At 39.6% G+C, this 24502-nt stretch overlaps 2 protein-coding genes across 8 annotated transcripts in view; both read left to right on the top strand.

Moving 5' to 3' along the window:
- Window positions 1–5815: 5815 nt before the first annotated feature.
- Window positions 5816–12335, top strand: LOC148351801 (14-3-3 protein zeta-like). 2 transcript variants are annotated; one of them, XM_088355127.1, is made up of 6 exons: window positions 5816–5981; window positions 6529–6905; window positions 10131–10251; window positions 10423–10586; window positions 10662–10757; window positions 10994–12335. In XM_088355127.1, exons 2-6 carry the CDS (start codon window positions 6612–6614, stop codon window positions 11066–11068), a joined length of 750 nt encoding a protein of 249 aa, XP_088211253.1. In that variant the 5' UTR covers window positions 5816–5981; window positions 6529–6611; the 3' UTR covers window positions 11069–12335. The 2 variants fall into 2 exon arrangements, with proteins under 2 accessions (XP_088211253.1, XP_088211254.1); XM_088355128.1 differs by having other exon boundaries at window positions 5871–5977.
- A 2383-nt stretch (window positions 12336–14718) lies between these two features.
- adam17a (ADAM metallopeptidase domain 17a) overlaps window positions 14719–24502 on the top strand; it is a 30304-nt gene continuing 20520 nt past the window's right edge. For all 6 annotated transcript variants that reach the window (XM_088353724.1, XM_088353721.1, XM_088353723.1 and 3 more), the window contains exons 1-11: window positions 14719–14933; window positions 17600–17732; window positions 17981–18114; window positions 18306–18394; window positions 19766–19949; window positions 21303–21433; window positions 21522–21608; window positions 22553–22678; window positions 22754–22898; window positions 23059–23150; window positions 23239–23391. In XM_088353724.1, the coding sequence (XP_088209850.1) occupies window positions 14834–14933; window positions 17600–17732; window positions 17981–18114; window positions 18306–18394; window positions 19766–19949; window positions 21303–21433; window positions 21522–21608; window positions 22553–22678; window positions 22754–22898; window positions 23059–23150; window positions 23239–23391 (1374 nt within the window). In that variant the 5' untranslated portion in view covers window positions 14719–14833. The remainder of the gene's footprint in view (window positions 14934–17599; window positions 17733–17980; window positions 18115–18305; window positions 18395–19765; window positions 19950–21302; window positions 21434–21521; window positions 21609–22552; window positions 22679–22753; window positions 22899–23058; window positions 23151–23238; window positions 23392–24502) is intronic.

Below are 24502 nucleotides of genomic sequence, written 5' to 3'. Positions count from 1 at the left end.
CACTAGACAAATGGTGGTTAGCTAGCGAAAATTTAGGTGGATAATGTTAGCAGCTTGTAGCTTGGTAGTTGACTCTCCATTCTTGACTTTTATTGCTTTTAGCAATAAACCATACATTCTGGGGCTTTTAAGTTTGACAGGTTTCAAAATAATAACAGGACAGTTGTTTTAATATTTTTGTAATGTTAGTTGTTAGCAATAGCACCTGACTGCCATCATTGGCTCATCAGCATTACACAATACATTCTGAGACTTTGTTCACATTTGTTTACAATAAAACGTTTCTTATGTGAGAAACCATTAATATTTTACATACAATAACAGTTCACTTTACATTTTTTGTAAAACACTAGACAAACGGTGGTTAGCTAGCGAAAATTTAGGTGGATAATGTTAGCAGCTGGTGGCTTGGTAGTTAACTCCGCTTTCTTGACATTTATTGCTTTTAGCCTGAAACAATACATTCTGGGGCTTCGATGTAGTTCTTTTTTTTTTTAGTCTGGAAGGTTTCAAAACAATAACAGGGCAGTTGTTTTAACATTTTTGTCATGTTAGCTGTTAGCATTAGCAGCTGGCAACTCGAGTGTATAACATAATCAGGTTTTCAATTCCTAGTGCATATAAACACAAATGGACAGCATTGTTAAGCCCCTTTGTCAAAATGAATGGACACCATTCATACTGCGATTTTCAGTCTATTTTCAGCCGATGGGATATTTTCATGCTTAGCATTTAAATCAAAATATTTCACTTGTGACATGCACATGCCATATCAGATCATAGTCCACAGAAAGCCTGTGTCTTGTTCATATGAACGGGAGTGGCTCAAATCTAGAGCTGACGCCGTGGGATTTTTCCTATCCTATTAATATTGCTATTTCGAGCCATCTGGCCTACTGCGGACAAGACTCTCTACAGCTGAGCACGCTGCTCGCAGTGACCGAAATAGATGTCTTACTTCCAAGACTGGGAGGCAAATGTGACTCTGTAAAGGCAACCGGAAAAAAATGAGAGTGAAGAAAGGGGACCTAGTTTCATTTGAATGCACGCAGGATGTTCGCTTTTAAGTTATTTTCCGTTGAGAGCAAATGTTGCGCTTTCCTTTGGCCTATTTCACGGAGATAGTTTCATTGATCGCATCCTATCGGCTAAAAAAAGAGAAAGTTCAAAATGTCACTCGTGTTCTAAACCAGGGGTGTCAAACAGGCGGCCCGCGAGACAATGCTCAGAGAAGCGCAAGAGAAAAATGAGTTGTAGGTTGAAATATGTCCACTTGATGTTACCGAAGCCAGGTGCCTGTCACAAAGACGCTGTAATTGTATTTATCTCCGCCTCTCTCTCTCTCTCTCTCTCTCTCTCTCTCCCTCCCTCTCTCCCCTTTTCTCTCACTCTCTATCTCTCTCTTTCACTCTCTGTCTTTCTCTTGCTTTGTTCCTCTTTGTCTCTTTCTCTCTCTGTGTCTTTTCACCTTCTTTTGCTCTTTTCCTTTTTTCCTTTTATCTTTTTTCTTTCTTTCTCTCTCGCGCTTGCTTTCCCATTCTCTCTTTCTCGCCTTCTCTCTTTCTCTTCTTCTCTTTTCTCTCCTTCACTCTCTTTCTATTTTTCTTTGGATATCTTTCTGTCTCTTTCTTTCCCCCTCTCTCATTATTTCTCTTTTATCTCATTTGTTTCTCACATTCTCTCACCTTCTCCATCTCTCTCACTCTCTCTCTCTCTCTCTCTCTTCTCTCTCCCTCTCTCACTTTATCTCTTTCTTTCTTGCACCCTCTCTCTTTTTCTCCCCCTCTCTTTCTCTTATTTCTTTCTCTCTCTTTTTCCTTCCCTCTAATCTACTAGTCCTGCCCCCAAGAGAATGTTTGTTCCATTGTGTGGCCCCAGAGTTAAAATAAGTTTGGCACCCCTGTTCTAAAGGTTTCATTCAAAAAAACATAAAGATAAAGTGGAGGATTGTGACTTTGGCACCTGGGCCTTTGGTGGCAACTCGACATATCTTGTAATTTAATCCCCTCCCCCTTCGTGAAAAATCTGCACAGCATGCACTTACTTTTACTTAAGTAGCTATTAAGATAAAGAAAATCCTTACAAAACTATCAGTTTAACTCCAGATCACTAAATCCAAAGAAATTTTCCTCCTCTGTGTTGGAGTAAAAGATGAGCGGATTCCTCCTTCCACCTCCCTCACGTCAGACGCATTTCCGCTTCTTGCCAATAGCTACCAAGCTTTACAAACTTTCTGCTTTCTGGCTAAAAAAAATCAATAGTTGCTGCTTGTAATCTTAAAAATATGAATTTATTTTCTGTGCCGTTTCATTCAGTTTCACTTTAACTTTCGTTCGCTGCACGTAGCCGAAATGCGCAATTTGGCGCCGAACCGTCCTTGATTTGAGGGACTCGGCCCCAAGTAAACCCCAAGCTGCGTGGTTCAGCCAAAACGCACAATTCGGAGCTGAAGTATGCACAGCCGAAGTAAAGCTTTGTGTTTACTATAATAGCAAGTTAAAGCCTCAGGTTTATTTCGGGCTTGGTTATCAAATCAAGTTAATCGGTTGGGTTTGGGCTGGTTCGGGTTTATATACCATACCCGTCAACCTGTACGTTTTTGCCGTACAAGGTACGTTTATTATGCATTTTAAGACGTGTACGACGTACAAGAAAATCTGTACGGAAAAATGCAAATTTGTCGATTATACCCTCCGGTATACACCGACTATCACGAAACGGCAAATCAATCAAGTCAAACGAGTTGGCCGTGGTAGCCTCTATCTCGGTATCGTTTTTTTCGTTGCAAACGAAGCGAGCGGTTTGATGCTACTGAGCACATGCGTCTGCCGCCTGGGGATTTCCCATCATGCATCATTTCGAAAAAAAAAATGGTGTAAGGTTATTTTGTATTTTGTAAGGGAAAATACGACAGTTTGTAAGAGCATGGAGCCGTGGAGGTTGACAGGTATGATATACCCGCGACTCGGATCGGGTCGGGATGAATTTTTTTTTGCCTGATCTTACCTCTAGTGTAAATTAATAATTGACTTGATGACAGCATGACAATATTGGATTCTTTAGGATGCCAGTTCCTTGTTTTGACTATTATTGTGCACTGTTAGTCGTTGTTTTGCCTATTACATCATTGTTACTCAGTTTTTTGCTATCGGCGTAACATGTTCTGTTCTCGGTTTTCCACACCTTTAGGGCTGATTTTCTTTTTGGAACGTTGAAGATTTCATAAAAGGAACAGGCTCGGAGGGAGGCCTTAGAACCAGTTGGAATTCCTCATGTGAAGGCTTCTCTCTGTCTTCCTTGCAAGTTCAAAATCAATTGATGTCTTCCCTCTTTATTTTCAGTGTCTACGATAGTTTAAACTTATCATTTTGGGCCTTTGAGCTGGTTTGAACCTATGATCTAGGGAAATCTATGTTCAACTGCCCTCAAGTTGGCAATTAATGATTGGGATCGGGAAATATGGCAGCACGACGGCGCATAGGTTAGTGCGTGTGCGGCACAGTTCTGAGGTCATGGGTTCAAATCCAGCTACCGACCTTCCTGTGCGGAGTTTGCATGGTCTCCCCGTGCTTGCGTGGGTTTCCTCCGGGCAATCCGGTTTCCTCCCACATTCCAAAAGCATGCATTTCAGGTTAATTGGCCGGTCCAAATTGTCCCTTGGTGTGAATGAGCGAGCTAATTGTCTGTCCCTGTGTGCCCTGTGACTGGCTGGCAACCAGTTCAGGGTGTCCCCTGCCCGAAGATGGCTGGGATGGGCTCCAGCACCCCCGCGACCCTACTGAGGATAAGCGGTGCAGATAATGGATGGATGAATTGGGAAATATAAATAATAATACGGTACCAATAGATAAATGCAGTATCAAGGAAAATATTATGCTGGAAGGGAAGTAAAATCTTTTAAAAATATATATGATCCTTTTAATGAATGAAAATACATTTTACATCATCATTTTTTGGTACCTGATTTCGGTACCATTGACTGGTCAGTAGTTGGGCTTTCTTATCTATATCAAAATGAAACAATGTGGTATTGGACCTCTGAAACAAAAGGGTACTCTTATAAACGACAGAAAATAATAATAATACCCAATTCTGATCGTGTAAAATATCCTAAAATGGTTCATAATAGATATATTTTGAAGAAAGAAATAATACATTTCTCGGCCTGGCTATTAAATCTCTGCAATAGTTCTGAGGTCGTGGGAACCTCCTGCGTGGGTTCAAATCCAGCTCCCGGCCTTACTGTGCGGACTTTGTATGTTCTCCCCGTGCTTGCGTGGGTTTCCTCCGGGCACTCCGGTTTCCTCCCACATTCCAAAGACATGCATTTCAGGTGAATTGGCCGGTCCAAATTGTCCCTAGGTGTGACTGAGCGAGTGAGTTGTCTGTCCCCGTGTGCCCTGCGATTGGCTGGCAACCAGTTCAGAGTGTCCCCTGCCCACTGCCCGATGATTGCTGGGATGGGCTCCAGCACCCCCGCGGCCCTACTGAGGATAAGCGGTGCAGCTGATGAGATGAGATGAGATGTTAACTATCATATGAACTGCATTTATCAAAATGCTCATGGTAGAAGAATTTCCGATTATTTTACATAAAATGAGCCTCATCGAGAGAAAGCTGACACCATTGTACTCCGCCTTCCTGCTACTGGTACCACAAAACAAGACAAAAAGCTGGCGAAAGGCTTTTTTTTAAAAAAATGTGTGGTGTGGTCGATTTGAGTTTCCATAGTTTGTATTCTCCCTTGTGGTTTTTAATCCAACCTTTTTGAAGCTAAGAGCTACTTTTTTTGCTACTGATTAGCAAAGCGTGCTAACAGTTTAAATGGTAAATGGTCTGCATTGATATAGCGCTTTTCAAGTCAATGAAGACTTCCCAAAGCACTTTACATTGTGCTTTACACCTACCCATTCACACACACACAATCACACACCAATAGGGAGTCAGCCATGCAGGGCGCCTACCTGCTTATTGGGGGCATTAGAGATTCAGAGTCTTGCCCAAGGACACTTCGACATTAAACACGGAGAAGCCGGGAATCGAACCTGCGACCTCTTGCGCTTTAGTTTAACATGTATTTCTAAAATAACATGTTATGACAATGAGATGTCACTTCTTTGGTGTTACTATGTTATTACCATGATATAACCTGGTTGTTTTAGAGGTTACAATAGGTTCAGTCAACCGCTAACCATCTTACCAGTTAGAAATCAAATTTCCTAGAAAATCACAATGACCCATCGTATATTTTTAGAACCAGTCTGCGGGCTACTCAGTTGTCCGTAGGGGACTACCTGGTGCCCATGGGCACCACGTTGGAGACCCCTACACTACACTATACAGCGACATCTAGTGGTTAAAGAACACAAACTGTCCCTTTAAGCATTGTGTTGAATACGAACGATTATGATGGGGATTTTCCTCCTAATGAACAGCGATCATCTTCAACTAAATCTTTTTCACAACCTTGTTTATAAAGCTTTAATTTTTTTCAAAGAAGGGTAGCATTTGGTTTCTTCATCCAAGCTCATTTGAGGCGGCAGAGGATTGAAACAAAAGCAGGAATAAAAAGGGCATTGTGCGTTTGAGTGTGTGAAAAGTGCCACGCCCGCCTGTAGTGTCCGCACGTCGTGCCAAACTGGGACGCCATTGGACCGATTTCACCATGGCAACGCGGTGACGTCATATCCCTTGCTCTAATTGGAGGAAACCCCGTGCGACCAGCCGCTGCAGCGTTCCAGTCTGTCAAACTACCCCTGGGTGCCCCGCCTCTCACCTCCGTGCTCAATACCCATTCGCTGTCATCCTACACAATAGCTGTCACTCAAAAAAGACAGCATTTTACTATTGGTGACTCGCCCCTAGATAATCCGCCCTCTTATCAAGTTCAGTTGGACTTCGGCTACCGCTGCTTGTTCTTTGCCTTTCTGCCCAATCCATCTAATCGGACTGATTTGAGAAGCGAATTTGGACCGCTGTAGGTGAGCCACGTCGTTTATTTAACGTAGTAGCTTCTTGTGAACATCCATTACCTCCATTTAATAGACATAGTGATCAAATAAAACGAATTCTGCTATCGTCAGCCGCCTTTAAGTGACATTTTGTATCGATAGGAGTGGCCCGTTAGCTTAATGCTGCACCTTTAGCTTGGTTATGCTAGCCTTAGCGCTAGCTAGCAGCTCCAGACAGCTTTGTGGCGGGCGGGCGGGTTGCAGTATCGACATGACTCAGCTTGTTTAATTGAAATCCCCGTTTTCTGTGTTCGAAATCGCTTACATGGCGATATAATTTACTCCACTTAGCTATTTCACACGAAACGGTCGTTACGTAATCGTGTTAAAGCGTAATAGTATACGGTAAAGCGGTAGAGACGCACGAAAGATGTGTTTTAATGTATGTGTTATAGCACTTCCGGTGTCTTTTAACGTTGACAATTTTGTTTTCACAAATCTCTCATTGTGATCGTTAGACTTTTCCCAGCCTGTCACGCCGCTTTGGAAATAACGCCACTCCTTGTTCCACTCCCAGTTCACAGTCCCCGATTCTCACTCGCCCCGTCCGTCTTGTCTGATCCATCGCTCCCACCCCGATCAACCATACAAAAAAAAACTATGGATAAAGTGGAACTTATCCAGAAGGCCAAGCTGGCAGAACAGGCCGAGCGTTACGACGACATGGCCGAGTGCATGAAGGTGGTCACGGAGCAGGGCGGAGAGCTGTCGAACGAGGAGAGGAACCTGCTTTCCGTCGCCTACAAGAACGTGGTGGGGGCCCGGCGATCTTCGTGGAGGGTGCTTTCTAGCATCGAAGCCAAGTCTGAAGCCAGCGAGAAGAAGCTGCAGTTGGTTAAGGAGTATCGGGAGAAGGTGGAGAATGAGCTCCAGGACATCTGCAAGAACGTTTTGGTACGTGGCCTTTTTTATTTACGGGTCATAGTTTGATTTCTGATCCCCACCCTTAAATCACTAGCAAAGCAACGTAAAGAGTTGTCCTCCAATTAATAAATTAAGCTCATCAAAGGTATTTGCTTCTCGAGGCTCACCTTATGATGGTTACATACTTTGAATAATTTGATACTGATGTCATCCCTTATTGTGCCTTATTGTGTGAATACTTCAATAGTACTGCATTTCTTAACCTGTTCAAACTTGATTGAAGGACAGAATGTGCAAGCGATTCAGGAATGGCGAGTTATTAGGTTCTTGGGTGTATTTATTCCCTAGAAGAGTATTGCACTCAAATACAAATTGCATTACATGACTGCCCTGTAACCTCAACTCTGTTCATCAATTAATGTTGGGTTAGTTCAGACCTTGTTGTAGAATGTGATCAGTTTTCCTATTTGCGTTTTTCTTATTAAAAGGGGTAGGAAAAAGGAGTATTTGTGTTTTTAAAAGTTTACAGTACAGTCAATGGTACGACCTTCAAAGTCACACTCCATCTACTATTGGCTACTGGATGACTCAAAATCGGTTTAAATTTCCAAATATTCCAGTTGAAATCCAGAGTTACTGGTACATAATTTTGGAGGAACGAAAGGGTAACTTCAACTTGCTAACCCTTTTGTAAATGCATTTGGCAGCGTAAAGCTGTCACCTAGTGGTGGTTTATAGAAAATCATTGTGATTAACTATTTTTAATTTGAGTACATTGGACAGGTCTGAACAAATCTTATGAGAAGGGTTTGCTTTTGTTTCAATGATCGTTACACCGCTTTATTCTTTTCCCTTGATACGGAGCTTAAGTTGGGTCAGCTTTTGAATATAAGTCCTGAAATAGTCGTGGAGCTTATGTCACAGATATTCGTATGATTGGTTTCAGTGCTCAAGTAAGGACACGCAAATGGCAGACCCTACACTTTTGTATGCAAATCTGTCCTATTGTATCCCTGTGGTCAGATGGCAGTTTGAAAGCTTGTATGACAAGCCATGTGTAATAATTGACATGAGCAATTCTCTCCTGCACGTTTATCAGGAAACCTTTTGTAACAGATAAATGTTTTTAAGCTAATGACTTTGGCCTACTTTTGTAGTAGTTCAAAGGCTGGATTGACTACAAGTGGGGGTGGGGCACGCTTTCACTTCTTGATTAATCTATTGCAACAGTAGGGGTTGTGCTTTGCATTATTTCTATCCTTCCTTAATAGTGGATTAGAGGAGATCTGGTTTGAAGATTCCAGCAATGTCTCTGGGCTACTGAGTTAGACGCCACAGGGGCTGTTCATTTTCAGCATGCCTGTGTTCCCTGCTAGTGACTCAGCCTTTTGTATTTCCTTTGCTGAGTGTTGCAGAAGGGTGTGTCTCTCCTCAGGCCTCAACTTGTCTGCAGAAGCTTTGCGGGCCACTAAGTTTCTGCAAAAAACTCTCTAAGACCGTATTTGCTGTTTAGGAAGGGGGGTGGACACAAGATATGTAGCAGTCTGTTTTTGCCTCAACAGTGCTTATATACCTTGTCACATTACCTAAAGTAATTATTTCACCAGGGTTTTGAGATTATAGTGCCCAGTTTTCTAGAGGGACATACCATATAAAATTTATAGAACAGCTATTAAAATCAGGCATTTTGAGCATTGTCAGGCTACTTCTGAGGGAGATATTTAGGGCGAGTAAAAACAAATAGAAAATGAAATGAAATGTAATGTTTGGAGAGTTGTCCTTTTACCAGGTGAATGTCAAAATTCTCATAGAAAAGTAAGCGCTATAGACTTCGACTCACAACCACTGAATCCAGAGACCAACCATGCATTAATCAGATACTCAATTATTAAATATTTCTCCCTCAGACTCCAAGGTGATTTGAGACTGTAGTTATCATGTGAGTGTGTGTGTGTATATATATATATATATATATATATATACATATGTCTGTTGAGTGTCAAGAGAACTCCATTACATCATCACACTTATATATTTTCTTGTAATCCACCCTCTTTTATGTAGTTTGATTAAGAATGGAGAGAAAAAAAAATTCAGAAGTGAAAATCTTTTAGGATGTCTGAATTTAGTCAGGCTCATGACTAAGTGAAACCTTTCATGTGGCGATGCCGTTTGCACTCTCTCGTGAGGGCAAGTGACTGAAATCAGAGCTTTGTGTGAACGCATGGTGAAAAGAGCATCCCTTCTCTTGTCTTTTGTGCGCCGCTTTCAGGGGGGAAAGGAATGCTCGGCACATGAGCTGTGCGCCTGTTTTGACCAAGCCAATAGTGGCTTGTGGACGTGACTTGGGAGTGGCTGCCGGAAGGGATTTGGCGCAGACAAGGAGCCTTTTTTCTTTCAACGTGTGGAATCCACAATACCGCCTTCCTACATTAGGTCTGAGGTTTATGGTGGTTTAAACACAACTGGTCGTCAAGTCACACACACCAAGTTGGGTGTGGAAATTTGTTTTTAACATCTGTTATGTCCACTGAGGGAGCAGTGAGCCGCAGCAGTCATTTGGTGACGTAACTGCTAATTCTAACCCTTAATGCTGAGTTTCAAGCAGGGAGGCAACGGGTCCTATTTAAAGTCTTAGGTGTGACCCGGTCAGGGTATTGAACCAAAGACCTGGCAGTCTCAGGGCAGTCACTCTACCACATGTCTTGCAATCTGTTAATCTGCAATAGAAGCAGGACACTGTTCTATTTTTGCCTATAGAGTATTTGGCAAGAAATGACTTTCAATGGACCTTTTCATTCTAGTTGTTCAGAACTTGTGTATTCGTGTTTAGTTTTTCCGGGATGCACATATTCACCTGTTTTATTTAAAACATCCATCCATCCATTATCTGCACCGCTTATCCTTAGTAGGGTTGCGGAATTTAAAATATGAGTGGACTAAAATATCTGCCTTGTATATCCTCCAGAACCATGTTTGCATTGGGAAGCTTATTTAAGGGGTCCATGGCACTATAGGTTTCAACTCAAGTATAGAATTAGCTGGAATTGGGTATATCATGCTATTCTCAACATTGTGTTCAGCTTTTGGTGATTTTCATTTCAAAACATTTTAAAGACAAAGGTGGCTTGACACCTTATGGAGATTAAATTACATTTTTCTTGCTTAAAGGGACACACAAAATTGTGTACCTGTTTTTCTTATATCTTATGTGTCTCTGCATTTAAACAATGTGTTTCTTCCCCCTTTCAACAGTCACTGCTGGATGAATATTTAATTGCCAACTCCCAAAAAGAGAGCAAAGTGTTTTACCTGAAGATGAAGGGCGACTACTACAGATACCTTGCTGAAGTTGCCTCAGGGGATGACAAAAAAAGTAAGTATATGGCATTTACATTTTTATATTTCAATTATTATAGCCCTGTATAGATTTGCTCTACAAACCAGAATGTGTAATTGTGAATCACTCTAGCCTCTCGAAATTATGCGACTGATTTTTATTTATTTTATTTAATTTTATTTTTTTTGTATTTACCTTTCACCTCAGAGATCATTGAGAATTCTCAAAAAGCCTACGGTGAAGCCTTTGATATCTCCAAGGCAGAAATGGAGCCAACACATCCCATTCGCTTGGGTCTGGCGCTGAACTTCTCCGTCTTCTACTATGAGATCATCAATTCACCAGAAAAGGCTTGTGAACTTGCGAAAAAGGTATGTGCTCTATCCCACTGTGTTCTACACCTTTCCTGCTTTTTATACATCTAAAGGTTTCTATTGTGTTTGCAGGCGTTTGATGATGCCATCGCTGAGCTCGACCAACTAAACGAGGAGTCTTACAAAGACAGCACCCTCATTATGCAGCTCCTAAGAGACAATCTGACAGTGAGTGTCCCTCTTTTTTCTTTTTTTGCAGTTTGCTGTATAAGCTAAATCAAAAGTTCTGTTTATTACGATGAATAAGAATGGTACAGTAAAAGAAACAACTCTTGGAAAAGTAGAATTCTGATGAACTTTGGGAAGCTGGGGATGTGTTCTTTTTTCACTTCCCTTTTAAAGATATTCAAGAACCATGTCGGCTGATAAGTTCGTATTTGCTAATTGTGTTCTATTTTCTCTAGCTATGGACATCAGACAACACTGGCGAGGAGGGTGAGGCCGGAGAAAGAGGGGATGGTGGTGAAAACGAGAACTAGAGTCCTTGGCCTCCAAAAACAAAAGAGAAAAAAAACTTTTTACACATCCATCATTCCTTATTGCTCCAATCCAACATTCTTCCAATGAAACTCATTGCTGAAAAAAAATCATGTTATTATGGGGGGAAATTGGAGGGGATAAAAACCCGATTAGGATGACCTGTAAAAGTAAAGCCCTCCATTCCTTTGGTTTGTGTGTGTCCTGGCCTTTCAGTATGTGCAATTTCAACTGTAGAAAAGTATTGATAGCTTGATATGGTATAACAACGCTCTTTTCCTCACAGTGGAAGTCCACCAGAAAGGTTTCTTTAATATGTGGTATGGGCCTTCACTAATCGCAACAGTTTGGTTTGTTTGGAGAACAGTTGTGAGTAGCAAACCACTGTTTTTATCCATTGCTACGGTTGACCTTTCTGAGAAAGCTATTGAAGGATGATATCAGTTTTGCTTTAAGGCTAGTTAAGGATTGGTCAACTCATGTTTTACAGGCAGAAGCAGTTGTGTTTAGGGTATAACAGGTCCATCCAATCATACATTCAGTCGACTTCCACTTGAAAAGACAAAACCCCTCATGATAATATTTAACAACTGGAAGTTTTTGCTTTGTTCACGATGCACTCCCACACATTAGGTTTTGGTTGCATATGGCTGTGTGTTTTTTCAGTTAATCCAAAATTTTAAAATGGAATTGTCCTGAAAAAAAAAACTGGGCACATGTGTCACACGGGCTCATAACTCTGATTCGAGCTGCATAGTGAACGTTGGCTTATTTTTTTCCCCTTTCTGTGCTGTCCAAATAAAAACGCACAATTGTGGTACGGTTACAGCATTTGAAAATCCACTTCAGATAAATTTTCATGCTGCAGGGAATGCCATACTTGGTAGTGCCCTGTTGGATTAATATTCACTTTGATGCCACTTTCACTGAAGCATGTCTATTCGGGTGCGTGGGGGGGAGGGAAAGGGGGCTTCACTGATGCGCTGGGACCTTCTAAACGGGAAAATGCATGTCTCTTGAGATATTACACTGGAATGGGAACAAATGCTGTAACACACAAGCTCAAGCATCAAGTTAAATATTTTTCAAACACAGGTTTGTACACATCCTAGAAGAGGGTGCTTTGTTCGTCCAGTGATTGTCATTAGAAATTTGGTCCACTTTTGTTTTGCTATTCATTCAACAGTAGTCCCCTTAAAGCCTTGTGGAACCCTTTGAATCCCTGTGTAACAGCTATGTTAACATGAATAAATCATTTTATAAACCATGCGCTCGTGAATGATTACTTTGTTTTACCTGTTTGATTTGCCTATTCCAGCTAAAAACCTGCACTTGTTTGCAGTTGAGAATCCCTGCTGGTGCTAATTGAAAACTGCCCACATTTTATCTCTTAATTCAGTCTGATTTCTGTATAGACAGTTATATTTAGTACTGAAGTATTTTTAGTTTACGGAAAAGATTAAGTCTTAGCTAGATGCCTATGAAAAACTACAATTTTTGTAAATGGACCTAAAATGAACACAAACACGATATATCAATTTTTGAACACAGCATTGTTCACAGCTGACTACCCTATAAAGCAATAATGTGTATTATTGCATCACTAGAAAAATACCAACTTAGGGTTTACAGTATGTTTTACTTCCCATTTTTTTTGCTTGCAAGTTTTAGGATATTTGGGTACCTGTAATTGTCAGACATCTTGCTGCTACGTCTGCTCCCTCTATGTGAGGCTTATGTCATATAGAGTAAAAGTAGTTTAAATAATAGTAATCTAGTTTTCTATTGCTTTATACGCCCCCTTTTCAATTAAGTTTTTTTTTAACTTACTAGAGTACGCTAATTACTACACTTTATTTTAACAGACACATGGTTAAAATTACCCAAATAATTATCTTAAATTTAACAAAATTGTAGATTTTCGAAATAAAGGTACAAAACAATATGGGGTATTAAAAGAAAATTGTGGGTTTTATTTTCAACGGATAATTTTTATATGCAGATTAGAACAAAATGGCGTTTGTAAATTTTGAACTAATTGGCCCATTTTTAGTGGGTGTTTGTACAAAACTTTCACACACAATTTCGGAGAAGTATAATGGAATTTATGGTAATTTGAAAATTTCAAATGCACAATGAAATATAAAAAACATTCTGAAGTGCAAGATAAAATAACACAGTGCTTAAGTGCTGAAGGCAGCTTAACAACCGTGATAATAAATTAAAACAACCAAAGGGGGGTTGTTTGAAAAAGACCACAAAATATTAACAGTTTAAAACAAAATTACTATTTTCTTAATTTTATTATTTTTAATATTTTTCTTCAAAATAGTCAAGTGGTTCGGGTATCTGTGAACAGATCGTGAACTGTCTTATTTAAGGGATGTTTTATTTCAATGATGTCAAAAAATACGGCAGTGGACCGCATTGGGCCCACCAACAGATTGAATCAGGTCCTCAAGACAACGCCGAGAGGAGCAAAAGAGAAAAAAGAGCCAGACAATGACCTGCAGTTTTAAATATGTCCACTTGATGTCGCTAAAGACTGGCTACTCCCAAAACAACTGTAGGTGTCGGACTTTTGTTTCTTTTCCTTTTTTACACTTTCACTCTTTCTTTCACTCTTTTTGCAATAATTCGTTCACTCTCTCTTGCTTTCACTCTTTCACTCTCTGTCTTTATCTCTCTCTCGTTCTTCACTTCACTCCCAAAACAACTGTTGGCCTCTTTTGTCTTTCTTTTTTTCACTCTTTCTTTCTCTCTCTCTCTCTTTCACTCTTTCTCTCATTCTTCCCTTCTCTCCCAAAACAACTTTAGGCATCTTACTTTCTTTCCTTTTTTCTTTCTTTTACTCTCTCTCTTTTGATTGTTCTTCCCTTCACTCCCAAATTAATTGTATGTTTATTTATTTCTTTGAATCTTTCTTTCACTCTTTCACCCTTTCTTTCTCTCTTTCTTTCACTTTCTTTCTTTGACGCTTTCTTTCACTCTTTCGTTCACTCTCTCTTCTGCTCTCTTTTTCTCTTCATCTTTCCTTCACTCCCAAAAGAACTGTAGGTGTATTTCTTTTTTGTTTATTTCTCTGTGCATTTGTTTCTGTTTGTTTATTTATCTCTCTCTCTATCTCTCTTTCTTTCTCTCTTTCTCTCGGATTTACTAGTCCAGTTTCTGTGAGAGTGTTTTTCCTACCATGTGGCCCCTGACCTCCAATAACTTTAACACCCCTGGTTAATGCTATAATAAACTAGCTATTTTTGACTCATTAATCCATTAGTAGGGCCAACATTAGGTCGAGTTTACCATCCATTTGTTTTTATCGGGCAACCATCTGAAAATAAAATGTATTGTTATTGTTACATCCCTCCATCCAGTTTCCGCACCGCGGGGGTTGCCCTAGCCCATCCTGGAGCCTTATTGAAATGATGAAATTCTTTTACTTTGAAATTATTTTACAGTTGATGCTTATTTCAAATGTATTTAAAAACCTCACAAACCTCCATTTGAGAATCAGTGATATTAAAATTATTCGCAAAAGGTCTTTATCTACCAAAGATCAGACGAAGGTGGGTCGGTGACGCACTTTTGTACGTAATGTGAATGTTATTGGGCGATGAATCGATCGATGAGACTCTTACCGGAAGTTGTCCCTCCTTCAACTTCCGCTTTCCTCCTTCCTTTGCTATTGCTAGCTTCTCTGTCTGTGTAGCTAGTACATTTTATGACAATGTCGGCCCCGCTCTGATATTTCTTACCGACTTAGTTTCACCATGTGGAGCGTGTTTTTATTTCTTGCTCACTTCTGCTTGAGCGGAGCATTTAAATCCAGAATTACGACTGAAGAATCCCGCGAAGCTAACGCAGAGATTGGTAAATATCTTTTTTAAGTTGGTAAATTCTCTATCATCAAACGACTCCTCTAAATAATAGCAACTAAGTGGTTTTCTTTAAATCTTCTACATGGTTTTATAAATGGACGAAATGTATTTTAACAGATAAGCGAGCTGCTAAGAACCCGAATACTGCTTGGCAGTTTTGTTTTTCCCCTCATCTAGTGTTCATTATTCTGTTATCCGTGATGGATGTTGCCCTTATGTCTCCAGAATCCACACAGTGCTTCTTGCGCCTCATTGAATAAATAGGAAACAATAGAGGACATTGTTGATTTTGTATAATAGAATAAAATAGAATTTTCTTTATTGTTATTTACGCGGTGTTCATTGGCACTCCAGGATGCACATGGAACAAAAGAATAGAATGTAATAGAATAGACTATACCTTTATTGTCATTGTTACAAATTGTGTTGAACATATTGTGACAACGAAATTGGACGTGGCACTCCAGTGTCACATTTAACAGCGAGGATAAAAGAAAACAAAGAAGATAAAGGAACAAAGAAGATAAAGGTTATAATTTACACAATCTTTACGCAAGAAATGTGGGCATGTAGGATGTTACATACAGTTTAGGGATCGTATCAGTGCAATATGCGGTAGTGCAAAAATAGGCAACATTGTGCAAAGTGAGCATAGGCATGAATACAATTTTACATCTGTATGAGGTAGTGTGTTTGCAAGAGTTTCTGTTTTTTGTGCGGTGTGTGTTAGGGTGGTAATGGCTCTTGGGAAGAAACTGTCTCTGAGTCTGTTTGTTTTTGTTTTGGGTGACCTGTAGCGTCTGCCGGAAGGCAGCAGGTCAAAGAGTGGTTGGCTGGGGTGAGAAAAGTCCTTGATGATGTTTTCTGCTCTGCTGAGGTAGCGAGAGCAGGCAATGTCCTCCAGACTGGGTAGAGAGTGACCAACGATTCTCTGGGCTGTGTTGATGACCCTCTGAAGTGTTTTCCTGTCTGCTGCCGTGCACCCTGCATGCCACACTGTAATGCAGTATGTAAAAATGCTCTCCACTGTGGCTTTGTAAAAGGACACCAGCAGCTGCTGTTTCAGATGATTTTTCCTGAGCACTCTCAGGAAATGGAGTCTTGAAGACTTAAAGAAGCAATTATTAGGACAGGTAGGAAAAAGAAGCACCACCATTAAAGCCTAGAAAATCATTGGCTGCTCTCCGTCTTGTCGGGAGGACATTGGCTGCGTGCGTTACCGTACCATAGCGGAGTCGACCACATTATAAAAGACTCCTCTGACCCCTTGCTGCTCTCTGGTAGGTGCTAAAACAAGTAGGAACGGGATCTTTCCCAAGGCCATCACCACCCTCGACAAGCGCACAAGCATGTGAAAATATCTACAGCTTCCCTGTGTATGGAAAATTTGTATTCATATGTTATTTATCAACTTTTTTTTGAGTTATGAGGCTGCTAAAATTCATTGCATCATTGTTCTGATGCACTTATAATTACTACCTTGAAAAAATTCTATTTGATATTATATTTTTGACTATTAAGTTTTAATTACGTGCTAAGTCTAATATCTTTGTTATCAATGATTATTGTTAATTATTATTATCAATGATGACAAAGGCAATTCTTATTCTAACCAGACAGGGTGCGTTTTTGTAACAAGAGCTTAAGTCAGGAGTGACACACATGCAGCCCACGGGCCGCTGAAGGCCCGCCAAGGGTTTGAATGTGGCTTCGAGAACTCACGGAGAGAAGCACAAGAGAAAAAATGAGCTGCAGTTTTAAATACGTCCACCAGATGTCACCAGAAACTAGCACCACTCCCAAAGGAACCCTAGATGCGTTTATTTCTCGTTTTCTCTTTTTCTCTTTGTCTTTCTTTTGCTGTCCTATTTTTCTCTTTTTTTCCCCTTCTACTTTTCTATCCCTTTTTCCCTCTCTTTCTCAATTCTCTTCTCTATCTCACTTCTCTCTTGATCTTTCTTTCTATCAGGTCTCTATCTCACACTTTTTTCATCTCTATTTTTATTTTCTTTTTCTCTCCATCTCTATTTCCCTTTGTCTTTTTAGCTCTATTTGTTTGCTCTATCTCTTTATCCTTTTATTTTTATCTCTTTCTCTCTTTTCACATTTTTGCCTCTCTTTCTCTCTCCCTTTATCTCTATCTCCATTTATTATCCCTCTCATTTCACTCTCTTTTTTAATTTTCTCTCTCTGTCTTTTCTCTTTATCCCTCTCATATTTTCATTATTTTTCTCTATATCTTTTTTCTCTTTTGCCCTTCCTTTCACTCTTTCTATATCTCTTTCATTTTATTTTTATTTCTCATTATTTCTCTTCTCTCTTCATCTCTCTCTTTTTCTCTTCATTTCTCGTTTCCTTCTCTAGTTCTTCCCTTTGTTCTCCCTCTTCTGTCTATCTCTCTCTCCCTTTTTATTCCTCTTGATTTTTTTCTTTCCTTCTTTTTTCTTTTTTCTTTCCAATTCTTTGTCTTCTTTCTTTTTTTCCCTTTTCTTTTTTTTCTTTCTCTTTTGTTTTTTCTTTCTCTTTTTCTTTTTCTCCCAGCTAAATTGAGTTTGATACCCCTAGCTTGAGTAGACTTTAAATGTATGGCGAGATCACATTAAAATAATCAGAACTGTCCTTTCAATTGCTCGTGTACCTATTCACTCTGTCTTTCAGACGCTCTTCATTCCATTCTGGCTGATTTTGAGATTCTGCCGTTGTCGGACCTCCAGTTGCACTCTGTGAGGAAAAGAGACGTGCACACTCAGTCTCACCTGGAGCGTCTGGTCAGCTTCCGGGCCTTGCAAAGGTACACAAGTATTATAGAAGTGATCAATAGCCATTTGACTTATTTAGAGGAGGTAAACAAATCCTCCTCACATTATTAGTGTCATCTGAGGAAAAAAATATAACGGTAAATTTTACTCATCTGTCAAATTAACAATTACTTATATTTGTATTTTGCGCTTGCATTGACTCTTAAGACTTTAAAGTCGATTTCTTATGTATTTGCAAGTATGTTTGATTTTTTTAATTGGTTGTGTGATCTCTTTCTAGACATTTCAAGCTGTACTTGACTACCAACACTGACCTTTTCACTGACAGCTTCAGAGCTGTGTTTGTTGATAAACTAGGAAGGGAGGAGAACCTTACCGTTCAGCGTCAGAACTATTTCACAGGGCATGTAGTCGGTGAGTTGACTCAAAATTGCCTACCTTAATCTTTTGATCAGTTAAAATGCGCAAAACTGTTACTTTTAGTTTGTAGTTTCAGTACTTTATTACTTATATTAATAGATTAACTTTGACAATCGGGACATGTTTTAGTTGTTTTATTTTTGCAGGAAGATTTTTACCATATTGAATGATTATTTTTTTTCCAGGTGAAGAGAATTCACGTGTCCAAGCACACATTGATGGAGATGAGTTTTCAGCTCACATTTTAAGCGATGAAGCAGAGTACAATATTGAGGTAAGAAGATATGCAATAATCCGTTTTTTTTAAGATGGGAGTGGCTTGCTTACTCAGCGATACATTAGATAATGGATGCTCCAAGGCCAAACAACATCCAGTTGTGATACTCTCCAACCTTATTTTTTTGTATCTTTAAAAATGAACATCTGAACAAGAAAAAACATTTCATCCTCTTCATGTTTCTTTTTTTATCTTGGTTGTCAAGTCAAGTCATTTTTATTTGTGACGCCCTTAATCACAAGGAGTCTCAAGGAGCTGCACATACCACAGATTATTGAAAACCATCCCCTGATCTAAAACTTACATGATGGCAAGGAAACCTCAACATGAGGAAAATGAACAAACCTTGAGAAGGGACCGCTCATGATGTAATCCCCCTTCCAGGGTGACCTGACTGCAATGGATGTTGCAGTGACAAATAGAATAGAATAGAATAGAATATGCCTTTATTGTCATTGTTACAACATGGGATATGCTGTGACAACGAAATTGGACGACTCCAGTCCCATTTACAGTGAGGATAAGGAAACAAAGGATACAAAGAAACAAAGGAACAAAGTACTAACTGACTTTGTTGTCCTGTCCTAATACACAGATATTGTCAATGTGAAATATAGGTCATTCATAAGCTATAGAATAGAAGTGTGTTTTGAGCCTGGGTTAAAACAGTTCCACTGAGGTTGCAGATCCAATCTCAGGGGGCAAAGCATTCCACAGCATCAGGGCCCGACCCGAATGGAGAACGCTCTCGAACCCGTGGTTCTCTTCTTGGCTCTTGGGATCACTAGTAGACAAGCATTTTCAGAGCGAAGGCTCCGAAACGGAACATTGGGGGAAATTAAATCTGAAAGATATGAGGGAGCAAGTCCATGCATGATTTTGTATACTACAAACAGAACCTTAAAATCACCTCTTAAGCTAACCGTGAGCTGTGGCATGTTAGCTAAAATCGGGGTAATGTGATCAAACTTTCTTGTCTTAGTTAAAAGCCTCGCTGCAGCCTTTTGTACCAGTTGCAGGCTCTTGATTTTGTACTTCGGGAGACCGGAGAGTAGTGCATTACAGTAATAAAGACAGAAGGTAACAAACGCATGATTTATAATCTCTGCATCGGACTCGGACAGCATAGGACGAATTTTAGCAATGTTGTGAAGATGGAAAAAAAACGACTATTATGACAGCATCCCCTGATCTAAAACCTACACGAGGAAGAGGAAAAACTCCAAAACCTCAGCATGAGGAAAATGAAAATGCGCTGTTTCTTAAGTTACGTTTTGCGTATGTTTGTATTGCGCATTAATGAAATTCTCAACCATCTGCAATTTTATTATCCTTACGATACTATGGTGCTTTTTTGTTTTTTGTCAGCCCTTGTGGAGGTTTACAGACACTCATAGTGATGGCAGGTTGCTGGTGTATCGCTCAGACGACATAAAGAATCTGAGCCGCATAGCCTCTCCAAAAGTCTGCGGCTACATGCACGCCAAAGACCTGTTGCCTGAGTCCGCGATGGCAGGTTGGGACGAACCCGAGGTGACGGACAAGATAAACGGTGCGTCTGGTTTTGCTTGTCTCACATATTTACCACATGAAACGTGCAGAGAATGTGTTTGGGGATCAGACATGATGCAAGTTGCAGAGCGAAAGCTGGAAGGAAAAGGAGTAGGAGGATAACAAACATCTGAGAGGGAGGAGGCTGGTGGTCAAGAGAAAATGCCGTGGGTGTTTGATTTTCATGCTATCACATTATTTATTTAAAAAAACCTCTGTGCATTCATAATTAATTAAACATAATTATGGCAAAATACCCATCTGCTTCGGAAGTATTAAGCACATTACGGTTACATTTGTGACCGGAAAGACTTCCACCTCCTGGTGAGATGAAAAGAGGATATAAGGTCAAGCTATAGAGTGTGCAGAAGGAGGTTTGAAGATTCTTCTAGAGCAGGAGTGTCAAAGTCAATTGGGCGGAGGGCTAGTAAAAATGGTTACAAATCAAAAGGTGGAATGATCGAGTGTTGAAAACTTTTAAAATGACTCGTATGGTTTATTGAATCTTCTGAAAAGCTAACAAATACGTATATTCCAATAAAATCAGATAAATAAAGCTAGGGTTTCTTTATGCTCTAACAGTATTCTTTAATGTTAAACAGGCACAAAATACATTAATTTAAAAATCGCCATTGCATCAACACAATATGAAATGAGCTGGTATTATTCAGGTACAATCTGAAACCTGTAGGTTAATTTAAAGGAAAAAAATGAAATTTTCTATCAATCACTGAACTACAATAAAGCAAAGTGTAGGAAGAAATTACACACAGTGCAAACAAATACACCAAGATTCCTAGTGTATGATGCAATCATGAATCAAGATCATCTCAGGGGCTGAAGAAAACTGTTTTGGGTGCCAGATGTGGCCCGCTGGCCTTGACTTTGACATGAGTGGTTCACAAACACCCCAATTCTTCATGATCATACTGTGCGAGAACACAGAAAGACTCGTGATTAGAAATAAATAGCCACATTTGTACACTGCACTACCTTGAGCCACTCTAATAAACAGAATGTTTTGGTTGCAGGCTGCAGCCGACCTTGAGTAACTCCTGGCACTAACTAGTTTAAGATAACAATCGGAGTAATGCAGTGGTTGTTACCGTGATTTTGAATATTTCAAAATATCAATAAATTATTCTTGCAGTTTAGGGATTTCCACTGCAAAATGTGGGCTGTAATTCATTCAAACTCTGACTGAGAAAGTGTGATCTTGGATTAAGACGTCATTGTTTACTTTCAAATGTTTTTTTTTTTTGCCAGTTTGATCCTGAGGTTTTCTAATCCTTTATTGATGTTTGTTTAAAATTTCTTTTAATGTCTGACGAAAGCTGTTCCCCTTACTTTTTAGATGTCCATCACAGAGAAAAGCGTCAGGTCCACGACCACAAGAAGAACACCTGCACCCTCTTGCTGGTGGCAGACTACCGCTTCTTTAGGCACATGGGTCGCGGACAAGAGAGTGTAACACTCAATTACCTGGTCAGACACCGGCAACCTTAAACTTCCCTTTCGCTCCAAAACTGCAGCGTGTGTTTAATATTTCAGCGCATGTTTTTTTTCACTTCAGATTGAGCTCATCGATCGCGTCGACGACATCTACCGAAACACAACGTGGGACGATGAATTCAAAGGATACGGCGTGCAAATTCATCAGGTTCGGCACTTTTCGCTGTGTAACTTCAGGAAGCCATTGACTGCTGGACTAAAACGGTCCCTTCGTTAAGACATACATTTTGAGAGGAACTGGAAGCTTTTGTGTGCGGCTCATTGAGTTTGTTCCACTAGCATTGCAAATGAATGGACACACTGTGTATTGGACTGTGACTAGGCTTTTCTCACACGAAAGATATGCATTCGTTATTCAGCCACACCAAGCTATTTATTGTTCACCCTCAGTGTGAAGATGTTTGGACTGCTATTCGGTCATGGTTGTTTTCATAGTTTAAAATTTATGAGCTCTATTTGTCAATTTATCAATATGAATTAGAATTTCCCTTATTGTCATTTATAACAACATAGAGATTAGACATGACACTCCAGGATGAATACGATAAAAATAATGTCAGGATAAACTGACAAAAATATTTACAACTTCACTCAGTCTTCAAGCACTCTCATGTAAGTGCATCATGATAATAGGACAATGATAAAATGTGCAATTAAAATTGGCAGCAACCAAATTCCAAAACATTTTGATAAATACGATTTGAATACCCATTTTTCTGTGCATATGCATGATTTAAATTTCTCAGTCTTGTGTGCTTGTTAAGGGTGGCGAAAAACTGTTTTTTAGTCCTTGTTTTAAGGGACCTGGAGTGCATAAGTGGGGTGAGAGGAGTCTTTTATAATATTGGTGGCTCTGCTGCCGTATCACAATCCGGCAATGTCTTTAAGACAGGTCAGAGAGCAGCCAATGATTTTCTGGGCTTTGTTGATGACTCTGTATGTTTTTTTCCGTCCGATGCTGTGCTTCCAGCGTACCAGACCGTGACACCTTGTGCCAGAATATCATATCATCTTGGGGTTTTGGATTTTTAAGAATATTTTTTATTCAATATTTTAACATTTGATTTCCATAATTACTGTATAACTTCTCAGATGATAATCCATAAGGAGCCCACAAAACCTCCTGCTGATCGTGCCGGTAGCAGATGGACTCATTACAACATGGAGAACAGTCCTGTGCAAGGGAAGGCGGTTTGGGATGTCAAAAAGCTTCTTGAGGTAGGTTGAGAGAAAGCACACAGTTAAAATAACAAGCTAAGGAACATCAAATTTTAAAAAATCATTGTTTTCCAGCAATTCAGCTCTGACATAGCTGACAACGCGTCAACCGTGTGTCTAGCCCACTTGTTTACCTACCAGGATTTTGATGAGGGCACCCTGGGCCTCGCCTATGTGGCCCCTTCCAAACCTCAGGCCCTGGGTGGCCTTTGCCCCAAACGTAAGGACGATAACCCCTTTAGTAAAAGCCTGTCAATTAACGTAGGGCATGCGTTTTTTGTGCATTTGAATTTCAGTTTAATAGGAACAATGCACTACAAATTATTGTACTTGTCATGTGTAAGGAGCACAAAATTCTGAAATAGTCTTTGCCTTTACAGCTTATTATCCATCTTTGACTTCCAAGAAACCCAGTTACCTCAACACCGGCTTGACCAGCACACAGAATTACGGCAAAACAATCTTGACAAAGGTCAATATCAACTTTTAAACATTTTTCCTTGTATATTCATGGTATAATGGCCTGTCCTTTTGTGCATTTAAAAACTCAAACTCATTAGGAGGCAGATTTGGTGACCACTCATGAGCTGGGTCATAACTTTGGAGCGGAGCATGATCCAGACAACATTCCACAATGTGCTCCAAGTGACGACCATGGTGGGAAGTTTGTGATGTACCCGATTGCTGTGAGCGGAGACCACGTTAACAACAAGGTACATAAAATGGGGTTTTCTTTCAATGTTTTTTTTTTATTGTCTTTCTGCAACAAACTGGCTAGCATGGCTAAGCAGTGTTTATTATTCTCATTTTTTTGTATCTTACTGTGGCTAATCTTCAACTACTAGCAGTTGCTATGAATAGTTATGTTGAAGATTTACCGAAAAAACACATTCCTATATTGTATCTAGACGCTGCCTTACTTATGATCGTTCGTAAGTTAAACTTTTTCGTAAATTGCTTCAATGCTATATTTTGTATGTTTAAGGTTTATATAAGTATATTTAAGGCTTGTATAAGTAACCTGTCTTAGTTTGAAACTGAAAAATAAACGCTTTATACTATAATGTGCTCTACAACGTTACAAAGCAGGCTAAATGATAAAGCATAGTACTGAAAAACAAAGCTACACATTAGGCGTTGACATTCTGTAGTCTGTAAAGCCCTCTGAGACTCCTTGTGATTAAGGGCGTCCCAAATAAACATGACTTGTCTATACAGACAAAAGTAAATAAAATTAAGTTTAACTTGCTTTTGGAAGAGTTAGGCTACTTCCTCCTCTGTGGTAAAAAGTGGAAGAAAAAAAGCGATCCAGCAATTTTCTCAACCGCATTAATTTTTCTTATTCCACTTTTGTTTCAAAAGAAACTGCTCGCCTCCTTTTTTACACTTTATACCAACCATATGGAATGGATGCATGAGATATTAAACAATAAAAACCCCTCATAGCGCCACACGGCGGACAGAAGCACTACAGTACTGTCCTCTACTTGGAAAAAGGTGCACACACTACAAAATCTAACTTACAGCAATGTCCAGATATTTTTCGACATCCCGAAAAAAATGTGCGTATCTACCGTTTTGCGTAAGACGAATGGTCGTAAGTAGGAGAGCGTCTGTAGTTAACAATATATACACTACACTTTTTTATGTTTCTACATGTGTCCCTATAATGTTTATATAGAGGTCCAATTTGGCAAATAAAATTATAATGTATAATTAACATTCAGTCACTTGTAAGACATCATTCGGTTACATAATAAAATGTTTGTAAATCTATGTTTGTATAGCCATCAGAAAAGGTCTGTGAATTGTCAAAAAACTCAC

The sequence above is a fragment of the Urocampus carinirostris genome, chromosome 15 (genome assembly GCF_059441175.1).
Source record: "Urocampus carinirostris isolate Australia breed hairy pipefish chromosome 15, RoL_Ucar_1.0, whole genome shotgun sequence".
NCBI classification, from domain to species: domain Eukaryota; kingdom Metazoa; phylum Chordata; class Actinopteri; order Syngnathiformes; family Syngnathidae; genus Urocampus; species Urocampus carinirostris.
The sequence above is the reverse complement of the archived record's forward strand: the minus strand, read 5'-3'. Positions and strand labels throughout refer to the sequence as shown.